The sequence below is a fragment of the Procambarus clarkii genome, chromosome 28, assembly GCF_040958095.1.
Source record: "Procambarus clarkii isolate CNS0578487 chromosome 28, FALCON_Pclarkii_2.0, whole genome shotgun sequence".
Classification (NCBI taxonomy): Eukaryota; Metazoa; Arthropoda; class Malacostraca; order Decapoda; family Cambaridae; genus Procambarus; species Procambarus clarkii.
Genome location: NC_091177.1, coordinates 4,595,169 through 4,607,420, shown reverse-complemented (window position 1 = coordinate 4,607,420; position 12,252 = coordinate 4,595,169). Strand labels below are relative to the sequence as shown.

General features: G+C 50.8%; 1 protein-coding gene across 1 annotated transcript; it reads right to left on the bottom strand.

The window, feature by feature from the left end:
- Positions 1 to 7,604: 7,604 nt before the first annotated feature.
- Positions 7,605 to 11,662, bottom strand: LOC138369342 (homeobox protein unc-4 homolog). Its single transcript, XM_069332580.1, has 2 exons — positions 11,655 to 11,662; positions 7,605 to 8,931 (listed from the first exon to the last, which is right to left on the bottom strand). Exons 1-2 carry the CDS (start codon positions 11,660 to 11,662, stop codon positions 7,605 to 7,607), a joined length of 1,335 nt encoding a protein of 444 aa, XP_069188681.1.
- Between the last annotated feature and the right edge of the window lie 590 nt (positions 11,663 to 12,252).

The following is a 12,252-nucleotide window of genomic DNA, read 5'->3' as shown; positions in this document are numbered from 1 at the left end:
ATGACATATTGCTCTTAACTGCCCTTGACACGCTCGTAACGCCAAGGGTGTCACGCGACCTACTGACACCCAATTACTTCCGGCGCCGAGTGTTGACCCTCACCGCCCCGGCGTGAGGGTCAACACAATAGGCCTACTAGTCATTACGGCGCTGTGGGTGACGGTCAACAAGGAACTGTGTAGGCCTACAGGTAATTCTGCCTCCTCCTCTACTGAAAATAATTTGTATTTCAACTTGTGAATTTTTCAGGCCTTTATCTCGCAGTATTTTGGTATGAGTTTGATATATAAAATGAAATCATTTATTCACATTAACAAAAGTATTACTATATATATATATATAATATATATATATAATATTATATTATAATATATATATATTATATATATATATATATATATTGTAATTATTTGAATATGGGCATTAGTGTAAAATTTGTTAGTAGTAACATTGTTAGTATAAAATTGTTAGTAGTACAATTTGTAATAAATCACTTGGAACCCTTGAGTTGAGGTGGAGAGGTCTGGCCACCACTTGAAGGTGCTGTAGACTGTCCCGGTGGGGCTCCAGCTCTTGGTAATCCTACAACAACATCGGAGGCAAGTTATTGGTTTCCCTTTTTAAACCATCGAGGAATTTATTTCCTCTAGACAGCTGGCGGTTGTATAATATGACGCTTCTCAAATAGTGTCAGTCGCCACGGCTTTTAAGAGGGAGTTAAACACTAACTTGTGTTCCAGACGCCACTTGGTGAGTATCAAGGCAGCCTTGATGGTGGGGGGTCGTGCCTTATGTTGGAAGGTCACTGACCGGTGCATGGAAGGAAGGTGGTCACAGCCAGGCTACCACCACAACCACCACTACTACCACTACTACTGCCACTACCACTACCATCATTACTGCCTTACTCTTACTTCAGTTACTACTACCACCTCGACTCCTATCACCACCAATACTACCACTACTTCCATAACTACTACCACCACCACCACACAACCAACACCACCACCACCACAACACCACCACCACTACCGTCCCATCACTACACCACCACCACCACAACACCACCACCACTACCGTCCCATCACTACACCACCACCACCACAACACCACCCCCACTACCGTCCCATCACTACACCACCACCACCACCACTACCGTCCCATCACTACACCACCCTAATCACAACAAAACGTACATTGGGAAAGAGAATTAGTGGTGGACGTCAACAAATGCTGGGATACACAGTCAGTTCATCCCACTGAAGAAGACAAGAGCGAGAGCAGGGATATACATTGATGGTTCTATAACCGGTGTAGAGAAGACCAGGGACCACAAAGCTGCCATAGTTATATAAACAGACAACAACAACAGACTATGTGATCAGGTTCAAGCACGAAGGTATATTCTCACAGAAAGAGATAAGGAGGTGTGTGAGAAGCTCCATTAGATGTTCCAATCGAGGTTGGCAGACGACAGGCAGCAGCATTAGGTGACATAGTTGTCCCTGAAGAAGAGGTATATACAAAAAACTTGGAGAAACTAGACACGACAAACACAGTATGACCAGACTGTATATCACCCGACAAACACAGTATGACCAGACTGTATATCACCCGACAAACACAGTATGACCAGACTGCATATCACCCGACAAACACAGTATGACCAGACTGCATATCACCCGACAAACACAGTATGACCAGACTGCATATCACCCGACAAACACAGTATGACCAGACTGCATATCACCCGACAAACACAGTATGACCAGACTGCATATCACCATGGCTGCTGAAGGATGCTTCAGCGGGCACTTTGCCACCCGCCAGCTAAAGTTTGCAATATAACACTTGAAAACCTTGAAAAGGACATAGTACAAAAAATATTAGTTAAGAATTGGAAAAGACAGGAGGTGGTGTATTACGGTCAATGACGTGTATTGTGTGTAAATGCTGAAGAAGATATGTTGTTGTTGTTGTTAAAAATTCGCTACCTGGAACAAAAAGTTCCAAGTAGCACGGGCTATGGTGAGCCCGTAGAAAAGAAGATAATTAGGATGAGACTAACGGAGCAGTGCGATGTACTGAAGGAAAAAGTCTTGAAATCCACCTCCATCCACAACTTTAAGACCAGATTCTACCAGTAAAGGGAAGGTAAAGACACTTAAACTGTGAGATAGGAACAACAAGGTAAGTGGCTGGAGCATATAGAGCAAATTACACCTTACTTCCCCGTGGTCACTCTTAGATTAGTATATCGTCACTCTCCCACCACACAACACCACCACACCACCACACCCCACAACACCACCACACCCCACAACACCACCACACCTCACAACACCACCACACCTCACAACACCACCACACCTCACAACACCACCACACCACCACACCCCACAACACCACCACACCACCACACCCCACAACACCACCACACCTCACAACACCACCACACCTCACAACACCACCACACCACCACACCCCACAACACCACCACACCCTATAACTACACATCACACCACCACATCCTACAACTACACCACCACACCACCACCACCACACCACCACCAGCACAACAACCACACCACCACCACACCACCAACCACCACACCACCACCAGCACAACAACCACACCACCAACCACTCCCAGCATGGTGGTGACGGCAGGAGCGGGTCAGTAACGTGTGGTTGTCTGGTCAGTAACAGAGGTACCATGGTGCAATAACTCCCAGCTGCCAGTAACAGAGGTACCATGGGGCAATAACTCCCAGCTGCCAGGCAATATTTCCTTTCTTCCTAGTACTGCGCCCCCCCCCCACCCCGGCTGCCACAGTTAATTTCCGTAATTTCAAGGAGGTTGTGATGGTTGGCTGTTGGAACAAGGGAAGGCTCGCATGACCCAGGGTGATGGGGGGGGGGAGGGAGGGCCCCATGGAGGCATGCTACCAGTAGAGTGGGGGGGGGGGGCGATGGGGGAAGGATGGGGCTGATTTTACACAAGGAATACTGAGGCTTCTGGTTGGGTTTTGTGATGGGTGGCCGCTGGTGACTGTCACCATCACCACCACTGTCACCATCGCTGCCATCACCATCACTACCACTCCTGATCTACTCACCTATCTACTTCTACCTCCTTCACCCCCCTCCCCTCCCTCCCTCACTCCCCACCCCCAATTGAGCACACGTCTTCAGCTTTCGCACAAATCCTCAGACTGAGCGCTGTGCTCACACTGAGCGCTGTGCTCACACTAAGCGCTGTGCTCACACTAAGCGCTGTGCTCACACTAAGCGCTGTGCTCACACTGAGCGCTGTGCTCAGACTGAGCGCTGTGCTCAGACTGAGCGCTGTGCTCATATTGAGCCCAGAACCCCTGACGCTAAGCTCAGTTAACATGCCTCATTCCTTCATGGGAAACCCTTCAACTCCTCCCTCTCTGTCACTCCATCTATCTGTCTGTCGATATGTCTGTCTGTGTCTTGAGAAGGGGAGACAGAAACGATTGGCTTTCAACAATAGCATTCATCCAGACAAATAAAAACACAAGAAACAAACATAATTAGCATTATAACTTCAACAAATAACAATGAATCACAAAGAAACATAATTTATCTTTTTTTTTCCTAGCTTCATCAAAGGCAAGAATTTGTCAAAACAAACACGTTTAAAACAGGCTTTTGCATGGCAACAAAAGCACGCTTTTGTTTTGAATTATTTAATGCTATTTGAGTTACATAATTTGTTAACAAATATGAAAAATTATTTTCATTTATGAAAAAATGACGAGGAATGGAAATAATATTATATCTTATTTTTCATATACTCCATACCACCTGTCTCAATACCACACCACCTGTCTCAATACCACACCACCTGTCTCAATACCACACCACCTGTCTCAATACCACACCACCTGTCTCAATACCACACCACCTGTCTCCACACTACACCACCTGTCTCAATACCACACCACCTGTCTCCACACTACACCACCTGTCTCAATACCACACCACCTGTCTCAATACCACACCACCTGTCTCCACACTACACCACCTGTCTCAATACTACACCACCTGTCTCAATACCACACCACCTGTCTCCACACTACACCACCTGTCTCAATACCACACCACCTGTCTCCACACTACACCACCTGTCTCAATACCACACCACCTGTCTCCACACTACACCACCTGTCTCAATACCACACCACCTGTCTCAATACCACACCACCTGTCTCAATACCACACCACCTGTCTCAATACCACACCACCTGTCTCAATACCACACCACCTGTCTCCACACTACACCACCTGTCTCAATACCACACCACCTGTCTCCACACTACACCACCTGTCTCAATACCACACCACCTGTCTCAATACCACACCACCTGTCTCCACACTACACCACCTGTCTCAATACTACACCACCTGTCTCAATACCACACCACCTGTCTCCACACTACACCACCTGTCTCAATACCACACCACCTGTCTCAATACCACACCACCTGTCTCCACACTACACCACCTGTCTCAATACCACACCACCTGTCTCCACACTACACCACCTGTCTCCACACTACACCACCTGTCTCAATACCACACCACCTGTCTCCACACTACACCACCTGTCTCAATACTACACCACCTGTCTCAATACCACACCACCTGTCTCCACACTACACCACCTGTCTCAATACTACACCACCTGTCTCAATACCACACCACCTGTCTCCACACTACACCACCTGCCTCCACACTACACCACCTGCCGCAACACCACACCACCTGTCTCAACACCACACCACCTGTCTCCACACCACACCACCTGTCTCAACACCACACCACCTGCCGCAACACCACACCACCTGTCTCAACACCACACCACCTGTCTCAACACCACACCACCTGCCGCAACACCACACCACCTGTCTCCACACCACACCACCTGCCTCCACACCACACCACCTGTCTCAACACCACACCACCTGCCGCAACACCACACCACCTGTCTCCACACCACACCACCTGTCTCCACACCACACCACCTGTCTCCACACCACACCACCTGTCTCCACACCACACCACCTGTCTCAACACCACACCACCTGCCGCAACACCACACCACCTGTCTCAACACCACACCACCTGTCTCAACACCACACCACCTGTCTCAACACCACACCACCTGCCGCAACACCACACCACCTGTCTCAACACCACACCACCTGTCTCAACACCATCTTTCAGGTAAAGTCTAGAGACACAAATGAATGGAAGAAATACGAGGCAATACTGACCACCTCTACGGTTGGTCAACAACAATGACCTGAACAAAGAAGTGACGTCAAGGTTTTGAGTTTTACTCAAATGTGAACGTTAGAAAAGTGTACAGAAAACAACAGGTATAAGTTGCCGAACAGTACGTGTACAAGACGAGGTGGACGAAGGGAACTATCAGGGGGAAAGTGCCAAGTCATTACGACCATATAGCACTTGGAAGGGGTCAGGATAAGGATTTGGGATGGGACAGAAGGAAAGGAATGGTACCCAACCACCTGGACGGTCGGGAATTGACGCCAATATTTTAAATAGCAATACAATAGGAAGTAATGTTATAACGACAGACTCCAAGAACACCTTCAAGTATGGATATGAGTAATGTTATAACGACAGACTCCAAGAACAGCTTCAAGTATGGATATGTAATTCCATAAGCTTAGGAACCGACTGTTGAAGAAGAGGCGGGACCCAATAGCTGAAGTCCTCAACCTCGGAGAGCACACACACCCAAGCCCTCGCACGCCCACACCTACCATTCCCGGGCCGCTAACACGCTCTTCTCTTAGTTATCAACGTCACACTTGACACACTACAACACAAAGTGTCTTACTAGGAACAGTTGGGCGGGAAACAAGTGAGGCTGGTCATTAATCTACTAACAAACAAGGTAGTTCTACCTTGCTTCCTTGACGCCGTGATGAGGGACACTATTTTTCACCGAGGCTTCATTTACTAAACTGATATTGAACGGGCGTTGACTGATAAATATGTGGGCGGTTTGTTTGGGGTAGGGCAGGAGGTGTCCGTATATCAGGGGAGGGTGCAGGCGGGGTCCGTATATCAGGGGAGGGCTGCAGGCGGGGTCCGTATATCAGGGGAGGGTGCAGGCGGGGTCTGTATATCAGAGGAGGGTGCAGGCGGGGTCCGTATATCAGGGGAGGGTGCAGGCGGGGTCCGTATATCAGGGGAGGGCTGCAGGCGGGGTCCGTATATCAGGGGAGGGTGCAGGCGGGGTCCGTATATCAGGGGAGGGCTGCAGGCGGGGTCCGTATATCAGGGGAGGGTGCAGGCGGGGTCCGTATATCAGGGGAGGGTGCAGGCGGGGTCCGTATATCAGGGGAGGGCTGCAGGCGGGGTCCGTATATCAGGGGAGGGTGCAGGCGAGGTCCGTATATCAGGAGAGGGTGCAGGCGGGGTCCGTATATCAGGGGTAGCGCGGGCGGGTCATTATATCAGGGGTGGAGCTCAGGGGGGGGTGGGGGGGCAAGCTTGTCGAGGTGAGACACGGTCAACTCAACAAGCCAGATATTTCTCGATTATAGATTCCTGGTGGCGCCGCATCAAGCGAGTCTTTCACGACGGACAATACAATGTTTGTCTGGCCTCTAGGTGAGTGATTACTGACTCCGCCCGACTCCCCAGTAGCAAGAGGCGAATCAGAAGGGAATGTGCTCTGTGACTCAACAGCACCTTAAAGAAAGTGGTTGATGATTGACGTGGAACAAGAGCACAAGAATACAGGAAACTGCAGAAGGTATATTGGCTCATACGAGGCAGCACCTATTTACAGCCATCCAAACTCATTCATATTATAATAATATGTCTAACCTACGCTTTAAACAATCGATAATAAAGTAAAAACGTAAGATTATTAGAATTAATTAAACTCAACACGGCCTATTGGCCCACTCGAGTCAGCTCCCATTTATAATTTTCAAAATATATATAAATAAAAACAAAAAGGGCTCGATTCAGGCACACAAACTCACCTCTCTCCCAGTTCTCTCAGAAAATTGATTATTAAGAGTTCTGAAACAACAGTATGGGTCTTTCAGAAAGTTTATTATTACGAATCACTAAAAAGCTCTATAACACAAGAAATATTTCATACATGACGCCGTGAAAATAGTCTCCGAAGGGGAGTTCTATAACTGCTAATATTTCTTAAAGTATTGAACTAAGGCCGACCCCGACCAGCCTATGCCTGTCGCACCTCCCAGACCATTCTCCCTGCAAAGTTGGGTGATACGACTGACCTCCAGCCTTAGTCAGACAGACATTCTCTCTAACAGATACAAATTGTTGTTATGTAGTAGTTCATCATAACATTATGCTACCCTGACAAGTCATACACTAACTGATATCGACATAACTGACAGCATAATATTTTATTTGAATTAGGAAATGTTTATTAATGTGATGAGGTGTCATTGATCAGTGAGCCAACCAACACGTCTACTGGCATGTTCTCCGAACATCTCTGTCACTTCTTACTCTCTCTCTCTCTCTCTTCCTCTGATATCTATCACTCCCTTTAGTCTCTTACTCGAGTTGATGGGACTGATATCTCTACCTGTATTTCACTCTCAAACTTTCTTGCTCTCCTTGCCTCTTCCTCTACGAGCCCCATGGTAAACCCAGCACCCGGAGGCCGGGTCGAGGGCAGCACCCGGAGGCCGGGTCGAGGGCAGCACCCGGAGGCCGGGTCGAGGGCAGCACCCGGAGGCCGGGTCGAGGGCAGCACCCGGAGGCCGGGTCGAGGGCAGCACCCGGAGGCCGGGTCGAGGGCAGCACCCGGAGGCCGGGTCGAGGGCAGCACCCGGAGGCCGGGTCGAGGGCAGCACCCGGAGGCCGGGTCGAGGGCAGCACCCGGAGGCCGGGTCGAGGGCAGCACCCGGAGGCCGGGTCGAGGGCAGCACCCGGAGGCCGGGTCGAGGGCAGCACCCGGAGGCCGGGTCGAGGGCAGCACCCGGAGGCCGGGTCGAGGGCAGCACCCGGAGGCCGGGTCGAGGGCAGCACCCGGAGGCCGGGTCGAGGGCAGCACCCGGAGGCCGGGTCGAGGGCAGCACCCGGAGGCCGGGTCGAGGGCAGCACCCGGAGGCCGGGTCGAGGGCAGCACCCGGAGGCCGGGTCGAGGGCAGCACCCGGAGGCCGGGTCGAGGGCAGCACCCGGAGGCCGGGTCGAGGGCAGCACCCGGAGGCCGGGTCGAGGGCAGCACCCGGAGGCCGGGTCGAGGGCAGCACCCGGAGGCCGGGTCGAGGGCAGCACCCGGAGGCCGGGTCGAGGGCAGCACCCGGAGGCCGGGTCGAGGGCAGCACCCGGAGGCCGGGTCGAGGGCAGCACCCGGAGGCCGGGTCGAGGGCAGCACCCGGAGGCCGGGTCGAGGGCAGCACCCGGAGGCCGGGTCGAGGGCAGCACCCGGAGGCCGGGTCGAGGGCAGCACCCGGAGGCCGGGTCGAGGGCAGCACCCGGAGGCCGGGTCGAGGGCAGCACCCGGAGGCCGGGTCGAGGGCAGCACCCGGAGGCCGGGTCGAGGGCAGCACCCGGAGGCCGGGTCGAGGGCAGCACCCGGAGGCCGTGTCGAGGGCAGCACCCGGAGGCCGGGTCGAGGGTAGCACCCGGAGGCCGGGTCGAGGGCAGCACCCGGAGGCCGTGTCGAGGGCAGCACCCGGAGGCCGGGTCGAGGGCAGCACCCGGAGGCCGGGTCGATGGCAGCACCCGGAGGCCGGGTCGAGGGCAGCACCCGGAGGCCGGGTCGAGGGCAGCACCCGGAGGCCGGGTCGAGGGCAGCACCCGGAGCCAGGAATCAGGGGCAGGACCAGCGAGTGTCAGGGCGGGAAACACGGGACAGTAATCTCTCCTCCACGGCAAGTCAACAGATTTCCAGGGCGGCTTTGTGTTGTTATAGTGAGGGACCCTCAAGACCCGTCATCATGGCGCCGCTGCTGTCTACAGCACGGTAGATCCCTCACTACCGCAGTGTGCTAGTGTCACTGTCTTCCCTCGTCATCCTCGCACACCTCACCATCATGCTCCTCACTAGCACTCTTCATAGTATACCTCATTATACTTATTAATATCAATATATATATATATATATATATATATATATATATATATATATATATATATATATATATATATACTGCTACCTTTATTATTATTATTAGTCTGATAATCCTCGCCAAGAACAGTTTGGAGAACATATCAGGGAAGCGGCAGAGAGAACCGCTACAACGACCCGTGTCCTTGGTGAAGAAAAGAAAAGAAAAGAAAGGGGAAGGAATGGAATCTGTGAGGGTAAGGGGTGAGGGGAGACGGGAGGAAGGGAGGGGTAAGGAGTACCACTGGGCGAGGGGTCGATAGTGCCAGGTGGGGTTGGAGGTGGTGGCTAGCTGCCTGCATGATTGTTAGTCCGCATGCCACCCTGCCACCCTGCCACCACCACCGCCGCCGCCGCCACTGCCATCACTGCCTCCACTGCCACCACCGCAGTCGCCACTGCCACCTCCGCTAGTACCGCCACTAGCACCGTCACCAGCAATACCATCACTACTAGTACTATCACTAGCGTCGCTACCAACAGCACAGGCACCACTCCCACCACTAGTGCCACCACCACTAGTGCCACCACCACCATCAGAACAGCAGAGCTGCTATCAACACGTTTACAATCAGACTAGGTGAAACCATGACAATTTACAGTGATCATCTACTCACAATGGACGAGCTACAGGCAACAAGAAGGGAAAGCTCTAACGCAACTTCAGGACGAGATATAGTAACATACTCAATAATTAAGCATTCTGGAGGCGGAGGACAGCAATTAGCGCTCGACCTTACCAATAAGTTCCTTGAAATGGTAAGCTCCCAAATGGAGGGAAGCTGATTTACAAATTTCCAAACCAGGAGATGTAGACAAAGTTCGCCCTATTTCACTCTTGTCCTGCAGAGCCAAGATACGAGGAAGAATAATTCTTAACAGACTCATTTGGAAAATTGTCCCATTTCATCTAAATATACTGAGATTCAAGGAAGGTGTAGGAACATCCACTATGACCAGGAGCCGGTCGGCCGAGCGGACAGCACGCTGGACTTGTGATCCTGTGTTCGATCCCGGGCGCCGGCGAGAAACAATGGGCAGAGTTTCTTTCATCCTATGCCCCTGTTACCTAGCAGTAAAATAGGTACCTGGGTGTTAGTCAGCTGTCACGGGCTGCTTCCTGGGGGTGGAGGCCTGGTCGAGGACCGGGCCGCGGGGACACTAAAAAAGCCCCGAAATCATCTCAAGATAACCTCAAGATAACTTGCAACTAGAGCCCAAGACCTGACATCATCTCCAGAAATCATCAACTTTAAAACCAATACCAGATGTTGCTTCCAGTAGAGGCTCGTGAGAGTTGTGAAACACAACTCTACTTCCCAACAATGAACTGATGACCGCACTGATCAAGAACTTTAAACACATCAGGTGTATAACACCTTCCTACAAGATGGACCTGACGCCCACACCAGGTTACAAGCCTACACAACTGTGGGCTCCTCCAGCCGCGGACAAAGATTAAACCTACCAAAATCAAAGAAAGAAATGTGCCAATCGCAGTATCTACAAGCCGAAGTGCTAGTCTTAATAACCCACAACACACCCTTCAACACAGGTACACATTACACTGATGGCTCCGTACACCAACACTCCAACCAGGCAGCAACACCTTTCTTCTCCCCCTCCTCTTCCATCAGCCAGAGGGTGACAAACAATGCCTCATTACAGCCGCAAATGTTCGCTGTCAACCTGTCCCTTAGACATGCACGTGACAACAATCATCAGAGTATATTGATAAACACCGACTCCAGAACAGCTATTTAAGAACATAAGAACATAAGAACAAAGGCAACTGCAGAAGGTTTATTGGCCCATACGAGGCAGCTCCTATTTATAACCACTCAATCCCACTCATATACATGTCCAACCCACGCTTGAAACAATCAAAATTTAAGCCCTAAGGAACCCTAGACCACCAGACAATGTCAGCTTATTCACTACAGTTCTCCTCCAGAAGCAACAGTAACAAAGAAGAAAAGTTATAACCGGGGGCCCAAGTCATGTACTGTGGAGGGGGAACTGGGGACACACTACCCGGCAGGGAAGGCGTACAGAGAGTGTAGACGTCAATATCTTGGTCAAGCGCCAGTCAACTGTAACATGCTATATTGCTGGTCTGCTTGCAACAGTTTCTGCCAGGTCACACACAGCTGTAACACACCAGGTCACACACAGCTGTAACACACCAGGTCACACACAGCTGTAACACACCAGGTCACACACAGCTGTAACACACCAGGTCACACACAGCTGTAACACACCAGGTCACACACAGCTGTAACACACCAGGTCACACACAGCTGTAACACACCAGGTCACACACAGCTGTAACACACCTTCATGTAAAAGACACATCGAACACTTTATGTAGGGCATACGTAAATCTGTGTATCTATGATTTGTTACGGAATGAGAGTGAGGGTTGGGAAGTGTGACCACGGGCCCCGAGTTGGGGCGCCGGCTGCCCTCAGACACCTTACCTTGCCATGACTTCGGGGCTCAACGTCCCCGCGGCCCGAGGCGGGACCAAAGAGCCAGAGCTCAACCCCCCGGCAAGCACAACTAGGTGAGTACAAAGCCTCCAGCTTGGAGTTGCTACAGGTGTCTGGGACACCTGGCTCACCAGCTGTCAGGTGGTGAGGCAGGTGTCCAAAGGCCTGGACAATAGACCTGCCTAGAGCACACATGAGAGTCACATGTACCTAACCAGTTTGATGGTATAGAAGCGACGCAATCTACCCGAACCTAACCTTAATTATGGCGACATTTAAGAGTATACCTGAAAGCCATGAATTAATTAGTAACAACGCCATTCACCGAGCAGAGCCGTTGGCCGCCGGCCTTGACGGCCGCTGCTCATTGGACCGTTTCAATTTTGGCTCCACGGGTAGTATTTATATATATATATATATATATATATATATATATATATATATATATATATATATATATATATATATATATATATATATATATATTATAATCTCCTCACACAACCAGACCATCACCAAAGACATGTTAACAAGCATCACTGAAATTATCGACAGGTACAACGACAATAGAAGACTCGACATCAGC